Genomic DNA, 12,079 nt, shown 5'->3' with positions numbered 1-12,079 from the left:
ATGTGATGAATGAGCACAGGATGCATGAAGCACACAGGAAGGACGTCTGACCTGGTGTTGGGCAGGGGGCAGATATGGTTGAGAAAGTTTCTCAGAAGGGACAGCTAAAGTGAGATCTGGGATTAGCAGTACCATCTGCAACTGTATACTTTCTGAAACTTTTCCCCCTTTCGGCAACTGAAACATAATAGGATAAAGATTAAAACATTTTATCACATCGCAGTGCTTTAGCATTATTCCTTCCTAATCTGAGAGGCAGACAGATGTTGAGAGATTATTTGGATCAAGAGGGAAACATGGCTAAGGAAGGAGAGAATCTACAAAGGGCATCACTTCTGACCTGTTTGTATGTTGTTATGTTGTTGCTTTGAAAAATGGAGTAACTTTCCCATTTATTCGACCTTTACATAAACCTTCATTTTTGAACATTAAAACTATTTCTTTGACAAACCAACCTGCCCCCCTTGGCCCCTCTCCTGCCCTCATAGAAATGCTTTTTCCAGCTGTCTTTCCATTACCTGTGTGGATTCTGATGTGTTCAATAAGCCGGGCTGTTCCTTTGCTGGCATAGTTGCAGTACCGACACTTGAGCTTCCCATCAAAGGTCCTTTCAAACCCGTCTACTAACATTCCTGAGTTTTCATCCAAGGAAACTTCAACAGATGGGTGATCAAGTCCATTTTGATCACCATCTGTTCCAGCTATAAACAAAGTACCGCAAAAGAAATTATGCATCTCAGAATCAACTGAATTTAGCATTTCAGTTTTAAGTGGTTGAAAAATCTTATAAATTGACAGTTCACTTCCCACAAAAGTTAAGTCCATTTTATAACAGACTTTCTGAACTGAGGCTAATTTTATACAAAAGCAGTAATACATTCTGTATTATATTCTGAGAACCTTTTATCGGGGGATCTCAAATTATTTACACAAGGGCCAGTGCAGTGGCTCATACCTGTAATCCCAGAACTTTGGGGGGCAGAGGTGGGGGGATAGCTTGAGGCCAGGAGTTAGAGACCAGCCTAGCCAACATGGCAAAACCCTGTCTCTACTTAAAAAAAAAAAAAAAAAAAAAAAAAAATTACAAAAATTAGCTGGGCATGGCGGTGCGCACCTGTAGTCCCAGCTACTCAGGAGGCTAAGGCATGAGACTCGCTGGAATCCAGGAGGCAGAGGTTGCAGTGAGCCAAGATTGCGCCACTGTACTCCAGCCTGGGCGACAGAGCAAGACTCTGTCTCAAAAACAAAGAAAACAAAATTACTTACACACACATTGTACTGGTCCTTAACATGTTTTTGAAGAAGTGAACAGGTGAGGAGGGAGGGGAATAAAGAGATTCACTGGAGAGTGATGGCACAGTTACACACAGGTGTTTAGCACCCTCGCTATTTCTACAACTGTAACTGGCAGTCAAAGAATCTCCAAAACCCTAACTCTATTTATTTTAGTCTGAAGCAGCGAATAAGTTTTCCACATCCCAGTGTTTATACGTGCGTTCTAGATCTCTGTTCCATTTAGGATCTTAAAATTCTAATTAAGCACATAAAGGAAAGTATCATCCCTGATACCTCTGAAGGTTAAGGTTTTAAGAATCTCAGAGATAAAAGATGTTTGGCTGTTTGCTTTTAATCTAATCTGACTACTTTTTTGTAAAAAGAAACTGAAGAGACCTGATGCTCATAATCAGGAAAATCGGCAAATGGCTGGGACTACAACCCTGGTCTCTTGAATCCTGTCTGGAAATCTGTGCGTTAGGAGGGAAATTTCCATTCCTACAGCTTCATGGGAAAAGGTCTACTCCATCTCAGGAGGTAACAGTGCTGGCATGCACAATTCAAGCCCCCTGCTTCACCGGTTCCTCACTCCTCACTAGGAGAAGTGATTCCACTGGTTGAGACAAGACCAATATCCAAGAGGGCTACACTGCATTAGAAGGACAAGGCTCAGTGTCTTCCTCTCTCCCACTGCTTTCCCATGCCAGTCACTATCACATTTTAATGTGTATATGAATTACTTGGGGGATCTTATTAAAACACAGATTATAATTCAGTAGATCTGGGGTGGTGTCTGGTGTTTTCTATTTCTAACAAGCTCCCGGGTGATGCCTGGTCCCTGATGCCAGTCCCTGCATTATAAGGCCCTACCCAGGCTATCTAGGTCAGGGGTCAGCAAACTTTTTCTATAGGCATGAAATAGTAAATACTTCAGGCTTTGTGGGCCATATGGTCTCTAACACAACTACTCAACTCTGCTGTTTTAGCAAAACAAACAAAAACAGCTACAGAAAATATGTAAACAAATGAGCATATCTGTGTTCCAATTAAACTTTATTTATGTGGACTCAAGTTTGAACTTCACAGAATTTTCATGTATCATTGCATTATTCTCCTTTTGACACTTTTAAAACCATCTTTAAATGTAAAAACCATTCTTAGCTTGCAGGCCATACAAAAACAGCAGTCCAGATGGTGCCCACAGGCTACAGTTTGCTGACCTCCGAGCTAGGTTAGGAATAAATTCCAGTTTTTTGTGGCAAGCAAATTAGACAAAATTTACCTCTAGCAGGCTCAAGGAGGTCACCACTTTCTCTATTTTCATTTCTCTTCTTGGATAGGTAAACATGGTCAGCCCTTTCTTCATTTTAAGAGAGAAGAAACTGAAACCCCTATTTTTGTCTCAGGTCGAATCCAGATTTCCTGATGGCCTAATGGTTTGTATAGTGAAGCTGATGTTCCAATCCCCTTTGGGTTCTTTGTGTCTAATGCTAGCTCATAAAAACTGGAGGACAGGAAGGGTATTTGGAGCCCCTAACCTTCCAACAAGACCATAATGCATCTCCAGATCATGTTAAGTACTCTCCAGCAGAAGTCTGATAAGTTTAAAAAAGGGGAAAAAATGCCCTGTATCTTTCTAGAAAAAACAGAATGATTCACATTAATGCACAGTGGTCTTCACAGTAATAGCTACACACAATCATAGTACGTGTATAAAAAGTGAATTATTTAGTAGTATTAAAATGAGTCTACCTCCCTGAAGAGCCTCTGCTTCTTTGTCCCCACTAACTGATCCAGAAATCATGTTCACATGATGCGTCTGCTGAGTCAGGTATTCCTGAAAATCTTTCACGAAGTCCAAAGGCTCTGGTTTTTTTTCACCCATCTTTGCTTTTTTAACATTTACAGTTTGTTATACCTAGAAAACAAAACTGAAATAATTTTACACCATTTAGGGAGACCTAGTACATAGCAAACAAATGACAAAAGCTATTTTGTGCAAGACACTATACAAAGCAAGAGAAAACATAGTGCCCGCCTTTCAGCATCTTATAATCTTCCTGGTAAACTACAGACATACACAAAATGGTAAAAAATCAATATATTTAATAATTAAATATAAATACGGATTCAAACTTAGTCATAGAGGACGGGAAGAAATTTCAAAGGCAGAAAAAAAGAGAAAACAAGTTCAGATTAAAGAAATAAGAACACAAGCAGAGATTATCGATGAAGAAGACAATAAAGAAACCAAGGAGGCCAGAGACCAACATAGGGAGAACTTGTCCCTACAAAAAAAAAAAAGTTTTTAATTAGCTGGGTGTGGTGGCACATGCTGATGGTCCCAGCTACTCAGGAGGCTGAGGTAGGAGAATTGCTCGGGTCTGAGTGGTCGAGGCTGCAGTGAGCCGTGATCGCACCACTGGACTCCATCCTGGTCGACTGAGGGAGACTATTTTCTGGATGATGGACATGTTTCTTATCTGTGCTATTCCTATACAGTTGCTACTAGCCACATATAGCTACTGAGGCACTTGAAATTTGGCTAATACATATGATCCTGAGTTTTTAATTTTATTAATTTAAATAGAAATAGCTGCATGCAGCTAGTAACTACCAGCAAAGGCTCCTAGACATAGTGTTCACATGAATGAGTAGTCTGCAAATAAGTGGTCTAGAACTAGGGGTTGCAAAGTTTTTATGAAGGGCCAGATAGTAAATATTTTAGGTTTTGCAAGCCATGCTCATCTTTGCTGCAATTACTCAACTGTGTCACTGTAAGGAGCCACAGACAATATGTAAACAAATGGGTGGGGCTATGTTCCTATTAGACTTTATAACAACAGGCATTGAGCCAGATTTGACCTACAGGCCTTAGCTTCCCAACCCCTGCTCTAGAAATATCCAAATCACCACCTCTACTACCTATCATCCTATCCACTCTAAGACTAGGAAAAAAAAAAAAAAAGTAAAAGAAAATCCCTGACAGTAGTGTAGAAATGGAAAGTCTCTTGTGGGTTCTGCAATCACAAGCTGGTCTTCACATAGGTTTATGGCCCAAATTCACAAATAAAATAGCCAAAAAAGTTTTCTAGTAAGAATAAGATGAAGTCTAGCACCTGGGATAAAAAAGGTCTTTTCTTCCAGGAAAAACAATTTTTATGCAAATAAGTACAATTCTCTGGTAAATACACCTTATAAAATCTTTTTCTAAACTCAAACTATTTAATGAATAATTTTCCATCTAAAAAAGCTTCCATCTTTAGTAGCCAGTGGTAGGCATCAAAAAATTACTCACTTTCAGCATATATGCTTAACTTTTACTTGAAGTCTTGTACATATATAGAAAAGCACATAAATCCTAAGAACGGAGCTCAATGAATTGTCACAAAATGAACACATTCATAAAATCAGCACCACAATCAAGAAACAGAAGGATGCCGGCATCCCAGAAGCCCCCCTCGTGTACCCTTCCAGTGCTAGGACCCTCCGCCCTGACAAGGGTTACAGCCATCCTGACTTCTGACTCTGTAGATTAGTTTTGTCTGTTCTTCAACTTTATGTAAATGGAATCACACACTATGAACCTTTGTCTGGCTTCTGTCACTCAACATTGTAATTGTAAGATTCATCCATATTGTAGCATGCAACTGAAGTTTGCTCAAATTTACTGCTGGAGTCTGTTGTATGACCATGCCACAACTAATTTATCTCTTATACTGTTTTTAGATCATTTGGGTAATTTCCAGCAATTGGCTGCTGTGAATAAAGTTTCTATGAACATATTACTACGTTTTTTGATTACGTACATATTTCTGTTGGTTGTATAGGAGTGAAACTGCTGGATCAAAGGCATGCATATATTCAGTTTTAGATAATGCCAAATAGGTTTTCAAAGTGATTATAGCAATTTACACTCCCACTAGCAGTAAACAAAACTTCTGCTGCTCCACATCCTTGACAATACTTGGGCATTTTTTGCCTTTTTCGTTTTAGCCGTTCTGGTGGGTGTCTGGTGGTATCACATTAGTTTTAATTTACATTCCTTGATGACTAATGAAGATGTAAACTTTTTAATATATACTAATTAACCACTTAGATACCCTCTGTTGTATAATGTCTGCTCATACCTTTTGCTTATTTTTCTATTGCGTTGTCTTTTTCTAATATGGAAGAATGCTTTATAATATGAGTCCTTTATTAGGATATGTGAATCTTAAGTATCTTCCCACTGTGGTTGCCTTTTCATTTTCTTTTCGTTTTTTTTTTGAAACGGAGTCTCGCTCTGTCACCCAGGCTGGAGTGCTGCAGTGCCGTGATCTTGGCTCACTGCAAGCTCCGCCTCCCAGGTTCATGCCATTCTCCTGCCTCAGCCTCCCGAGTAGCTGGGACTACAGGTGTCTGCCACCACGCCCGGCTAATTTTTTTGTATTTTTAGTAGAGATGGGGTTTCACCATATTAGCCAGGATAGTCTCGATCTCCTGACCTCGTAATCTGCCCACCTCAGCCTCCAAAAGTGCTGGGATTACAGACGTGAGCCACTGCGCCCGGCCTTCACTTTCTTAATGGTAATTTTTGATGAACAGAAGTTCTTAATATAGTACAATTTACCCATTTTTATCCTTTACATTTAGAGTTGTTTGTGTCCTAGTTAAGAAATTCTTGCCTACATCTTACTTGAAGATGTTCTCCTATACTTTCTTCTAAATGCTTTTTATTTTACCTTTCATATTTTTATCTGGACTTGAGTTTTGTGTATGGTGTGAGATAACAGTCAAAGCATACTTTTTCCAAAGAGATATCCAACTGTCCCAGCAATGTGTACCTAACAGATTGGCCTTTCTCTACTAAGCTCCAATGTCTCCTTTTTAAATCAAATGGTTATATGCAGGTATGTGGCTCTGCTTCTGGATTCTCTGTTCTGTTCCACTAGCCTATCTGTCCTTGCAGCCATACCAGACAGTCTTAATAATAAGTCTTGCTATCACAGTAATTTAAGTCCCCCTGCTTTGTTTTTCTTCTTCAAGAATAGGCTGTTCTTGGGCCTTTTCAGCCTAAGGTTTTATAGTAGAACTGTACGGTTGAGGAATGAGGGGGTTCCACAAAAGCGGATTTTCCAATTTACAAAAATATGACCAACTTTTTAAGAATCAAAACTTCTTCTTTGACTTAACTAGAAATCTACTGGAAATAGACCAACATTTGACATACCATTAATATGAATTATTGTACTTTACAACCACTCAGTAACACAGGGCTGTTTTTGTTTTCCCTATTTCCTGGCTTCAGACTGATATATCTTATTTTCATACTTCTTGTCTTCTCTCTTCACATCTAGTCTCTTCTTTGTTCCAAACACATTTAGCCAAATAAGGACTTACAGGTAACTGAATTCTCACTTTTCTTAATTCAATACTTATGAATCGTTCCTTTCCTCCCTTTTTAGAAGCTACGGTAGTTCCAGGGGCTTTTAAAAATTATTAGTGGCCAGGCGCGGTGGCTCACGCTTGTAATCCCAGCACTTTGGGAGGCCGAGGCTGGTGGATCACAAGGTCAAGAAATGGAGACCATCCTGGCCAACATGTTGAAACCCCATCTCTACTAAAAATACCAAAAAAATTAGCCAGGCATAGCGGCGGGCGCCTGTAATCCCTGCTTCTCCGGAGGCTGAGGCAAGAGAATCGCTTGAACCCGGGAGGCAGAGGTTGCACTGAGCTGAGATCGCACCACTGCACTCCAGCCTGGCAACAGAGCAAGACTCTGTCTCCAAAAAAAAAAAAAAAAATTATTAGTGCCAGGCACAGTGGCTCACGCCTGTAATCCCAACACTTTGGGAGGCCGAGGCGGGCAGATCACGAGATCAGGAGTTCAAGACCAGCCTGGCCAGCATGGTGAAACCCCGTCTCTACTAAAAATACAAAAAAATTAGCCAGGCGTGGTGGCAGGAGAATTGATTGAACCTGGGAGGTGGAGGCTGCAGTAAGCCGAGATTGTGCCACTGCACTCTAGCCTGAGAGACAGAGAAAGACTCCATCTCAAAAACAAAAACAAACAAACAAAAATATTAGTATTACTACCCCTTTTCAGGTAGAAAACCCTATTTTTTAGAAAATTGTCCAGGAAGTTGAGGCTACTGAAAGTTTATCCTCTGGACAAATAGAGTATAGTCAACTCTCTATATCCACAGGTTCTGTTATCTGTTGATTCAACCAACTGCAAAACAAAATTATTTGGAAAAAATGGATGCTTGCATCTATATTAAACATGTACAGACTTTTTTTTTCTTTTTTTTTGAGACGGAGTTTCGTTCTTGTTGCCCAGGCTGGAGTGCAATGGCGTGATCTCGGCTCACTGCAACCTCTGCTTCGCAGGTTCAAGCAATTCTCCTGCCTTAGCCTCCGGAGTAGCTGGGATTACAGGTGCCCGCTACCACACTGGCTGATATTTTTTGTATTTTTAGTAGAGATGGGGTTTCACCAGACTTTTCGGGGGGGGTCATAATTCCCTAAACAATACAGTATAACTATTTACATAGCATTTACATTGTATTAGGTATTATAAATAATCTAGAGCTTAAAGTATACAAGAGGTTGAGATTTTGAGTTATATGCAAATACTAAGCCATTTTATAGAAAGGACTGGAGCACCCACAAATTTTGCTGTCTACAGGGGTCCTGGAACCAGTACCTACCGGATACGGAGGGAAAACTTTAAGACTATGAACAGGGACCTCTCTCAGCCTTAGTTTCCTATTTTGTAAAATGGAATCATAATCCAACTTGCAGTGCTATCTTAAGTTTTATAGGTAAGTACACATAAAGCATATTGTGACATGTATCACATATGGTAGGCTATCAGAAAATGGTAGCTATTTGTCTAATAATTATTTTTGTAGCAAATGGAAAAAATGGTTATAACTTGGATTTTAAAATTCTCACCGCCCCTGATTCAATTATTCCCCTTTTTCTACTGGTTCATCAACGTGGTTGAAGAATATACTGAGCATCTGTTTCTTAGTTACAACGAAACGAACATGTTCCACCTTAGTCTCAAGTAATCCCAATTTGCAATTTTTCAAATCACTTTGCAATTTCTCAAACTGATCTCTGCTTATTTTACTTATAGGCCACCTCTTTAAATCACTTGCTTTAGTCTAGCTCAACTTTCTGAATCTTCAGGATTATTGTTGGCTTTTGAACACATTAGTTTCCGTTGTTTTTTTCCCCATCTTATCATGTTTATTTGAACTAGTTCTCTGCTTCTTTATCATTGCGTTACTATTTGTTTTGTGACTACAGTTGATTGTGCTGATTATCTGTCCTTTAAATTTGCTCTTGGTGGGAAAATGTAAGCTAGTCAGCTCCAGTGAAAAAGACTATCAAGAACAAGATCTGGGAAAATATTTTTTTAATTTGTAAAAGCTGTATAGCCCTATAGATTGTGTTCTAATTATAAAAGCTATAATTAAGAAAGAAATCCCAGTATTTACATTGTAACTTAGCATCACTTCTTGCCAATCAGTTCACATGAAAACTAATACATTTCCCCTGGAAAATGTCTGAATATACTTTGACAGGCTTCTGGAAGCAAGAAAATCCTTACCAACTCTTGATTAGAAAGCATAATGTTGCTACAGTACAACATGTGACAGTGCAGTAAAAACACACAAGACTGCCAGAAAGCAAGCAGAAGAAAATGATATTTTTATACATGCATCTCAAGTTTAAGAACACGAATGAGCCTAATTACAGAGGATGGCTGGCATATTTTGACAGTCTTGGCTATTATCACATTGTCACATTATAAACTTCACTGTGTTCCCTGCCATAAATTGTGTGCTGCTTTTCAACCACAATGCATGATAAACTTAAAAAAAAAAAAGTCTATGAAATAGAGAAGATAACATTGTAACACTGCAAACATAAAGAAAAACTCTTCTTAAGTATATTAGTATGCTTTATAACCTTAAACATCCTGTCATGATTTAAAAATCAGTTGTCATTTCATCCCTAAGCATTTTTGTGCCCACTTGACCTGTATGGCCTCTATCCCATATATCCATACACACAGGGTATGACAGGTGCTTGCCAAGCCCCAGACTATAGTAGAGACATATATGAATGAAAGGTGCCTAAAGTGAAGTAGAGTCTTGGGCTCAAAACTCAGCTTTCTACATCTCAAGTCAATATTTCTACGTGCAATGAATTGAAAAATAGTAATAATTCTGAAACTAGGCTGGACATGGTGGCTCATGACTATAATCCCAGCACTTTCAGAGGCTAAGGTGGGAGGACTGCCTGAGCTCAGGAGTTCAAGACCAGTCCAGGCAACAAAGTGAGACCTCGTCTCTAATTTTTAAAAGAAAAAAAAAATTCTGGAACTACAAAAGACTTCCTCTTATAGAAAGAAAATAAAAGTTTTCTATCCGAGCTATTTTCCTGTCTTTGATGTAAGTATCATCAGTCTCAGGTCTCAAAGTTTAATCTAAGAACTCCACAAATTAACTGATACCCAGAGATGCCTCTAAGGCATTGATAAATTTTAAAACCTTTGCAAACGTAACAAAATATACTTTAGAAAATCCACAAGCTATAATTTTTTTTAATGGTGTCTTTCCTGTACCGGACATGAACTCAATACCTTGGTGTTAGCCAAAAAATTACTTACTTTACACAAAATTTCAATGTGTGATATCATGTCATCTGAACAAGAAATATACTTAAGTATTCTCCAGTATTATTATAGATATGGGTGGTGTTATCACAACTCAGATATACTCTTTCTGCTGGCATCGTCATGGACTGAATGTTTATGTTCCCAAAAGCTGATATGTTGAAATTCTAACCCCTAATTTGATGGCATCTGGAGTGGGGCCTTTGAGAGATAATTGTGTTGTAAAGGTGAAGTCCTCTAAATGGGATTAGTGCCTTGTGAAGAGATCCAGAGATCTTGCTTCCTCTCTGCTCTTTGCCATGAGAGGATACAATCAGAAAGCAAGCCCTCCCCAGATACCTGATCTGCTGGCACCTTGATATTAAGATTTCCCAGCCTTCAGAACTGTGAGAAATAAATGTTTGTTTAAACCACTCAGTCTATGGTAATTCGTTATAGCAACCTGAACTAAGATATCTAATCATATCAACCAAAGAGAACAATATTCCCATACTTTACGATGTTTGTTCCTTATGATATAGCAAAATTCCCAAATCCTTCCTGTGATTATTCTGATTAAAGTTAAGTTGAATATAGTATGGAATTCCATGGGGTGTAGGTGGATATCTATATAGAAACTGGCTAGGGTATACCTAAAGTATTGTCATGCCAGTAGCGTCCCCCAAATTATTATTCAAGGCTCAAAATTAATGCCTTTAGAAAACAACCAGAGGCTATGCAAGCCGTAGGGGAAAAAGAGGTATAAGAGAATTAAGCTTTGATATCCCAAAGAACAGGAAAACCTCTACCTCAAGTAGGTAATTTAAGCTAATTTCCGATCTTCCTTGGTTTCTGATAAAGGATTTATTTTGTATGAAGTTGTCTAATCTTTCTTCTTCAGTTTCATAAATGGGAAGCTGTTGATCAATGCAAGCATATATACAAGCATACACACACAATTACGTGTGTGTATATATGTGCACCACCCCCAACCTCTTAACCAGTAGCTAATAATTTAAAACACAGGCACTGAAATGCAAATTAGAAGGCATTCACAACTATGAAACAACCAGAGAAGCTCTCTAACCTATCTTCCTTCTATCTTTTTTATAAACTGTGGGAGAATTTTGAGAACATGATTAGGGAACAGCAGGATATGCTTCGTTCACCTAGCATTCATGAGAAGTCTTACTTCTCATGGGTAACCATAAGGAAGAATACAGTATTAGCAACTAACTTACTTACATAATAATTTATGGGTTAGGCAGGCCTATAAACATAAAGTGATTACAGTTCAATAGATGTGTTTACCCTCCATAGCCTAATAATTATGGTCACTGAGATTTACTCTGCTATAGAACACATATAAACAGACAACGTTGACAAATAAGGATTGGTTTCTATGGAGTAACATGGGCCTTCAAAAATAATTAGAACACAATTCCTGATTTCAGAACTGTCCAAAACTCTTGAAGGCAAAAAAAGGAAATTATGAGGCTCTGAGAAATCAGAAATCAAAACATAAAAATAAAACGTAAGTAAAACCATGTTGAAAGAAATCCAGAAGAGAAATTATACAATCTAACCTTTTCACCCCAAATCTGTTCCTCCTTTTTCTTGCCACTCCAACATTGATGAAATGTAGAGTAATTGGAATTTACTCTGGAGATACAGCAAGGGACTCCAAAAGGCCATGGAGAGAGAATTTCAACTAAAATTGAAAAGCCATACAGAGGTCTGCATAAAAAACAAACAGCACACCACAAATCAAAACCTTTAAGATAAAAACTTAATTAGCATCTACAGGTTGAATGAGCTAGTAACTTATGCCAATCTTACCATTACATTAGCTGAAAAGAAAACGAACTGACAGATTAATCAAAGAACAAAGCAGTAGCTTCACTTCAGCAAAAGCTCCATAGGATCACTAAAGAATAACTGGTGTGACTACCGTTTTCTCACTGGTGGATTCATTTTTGGCAAGATTTTTAATGTCTAAATTTAAGTTAAACTTCAGTTTAACGAAATTAAGATTAACTTCATTTAGTCACAGTACACTTCTTAAACAGTCAAGCTTATTAGTACTGCTGAACAGCTGTAGTTGCATAAAAACGCATTAGTCCTAAGCAGGGAAATAGGAAAGGGCTTTAA

The 12,079-nt window shown here is 38.4% G+C and overlaps 1 protein-coding gene across 3 annotated transcripts in view; it reads right to left on the bottom strand.

The window, feature by feature from the left end:
- IKZF5 (IKAROS family zinc finger 5) overlaps positions 1-12,079 on the bottom strand; it is a 33,770-nt gene that overhangs the window by 4,673 nt on the left and 17,018 nt on the right. For 2 of the 3 annotated variants that reach the window (XM_003255057.4, XM_003255055.4), the window contains 3 exons: positions 11,515-11,665; positions 3,028-3,206; positions 519-701 (listed from right to left, as the gene is read on the bottom strand). In XM_003255057.4, coding sequence (XP_003255105.1) covers positions 519-701; positions 3,028-3,160 — 316 coding nt within the window. In that variant the 5' untranslated portion in view covers positions 3,161-3,206; positions 11,515-11,665. The remainder of the gene's footprint in view (positions 1-518; positions 702-3,027; positions 3,207-11,514; positions 11,666-12,079) is intronic. The other variant, XM_003255056.4, reaches the window with a different exon arrangement.

Source organism: Nomascus leucogenys, chromosome 3 (genome assembly GCF_006542625.1).
Source record: "Nomascus leucogenys isolate Asia chromosome 3, Asia_NLE_v1, whole genome shotgun sequence".
NCBI classification, from domain to species: domain Eukaryota; kingdom Metazoa; phylum Chordata; class Mammalia; order Primates; family Hylobatidae; genus Nomascus; species Nomascus leucogenys.
This window is presented reverse-complemented; position numbering and strand designations above follow the sequence as displayed.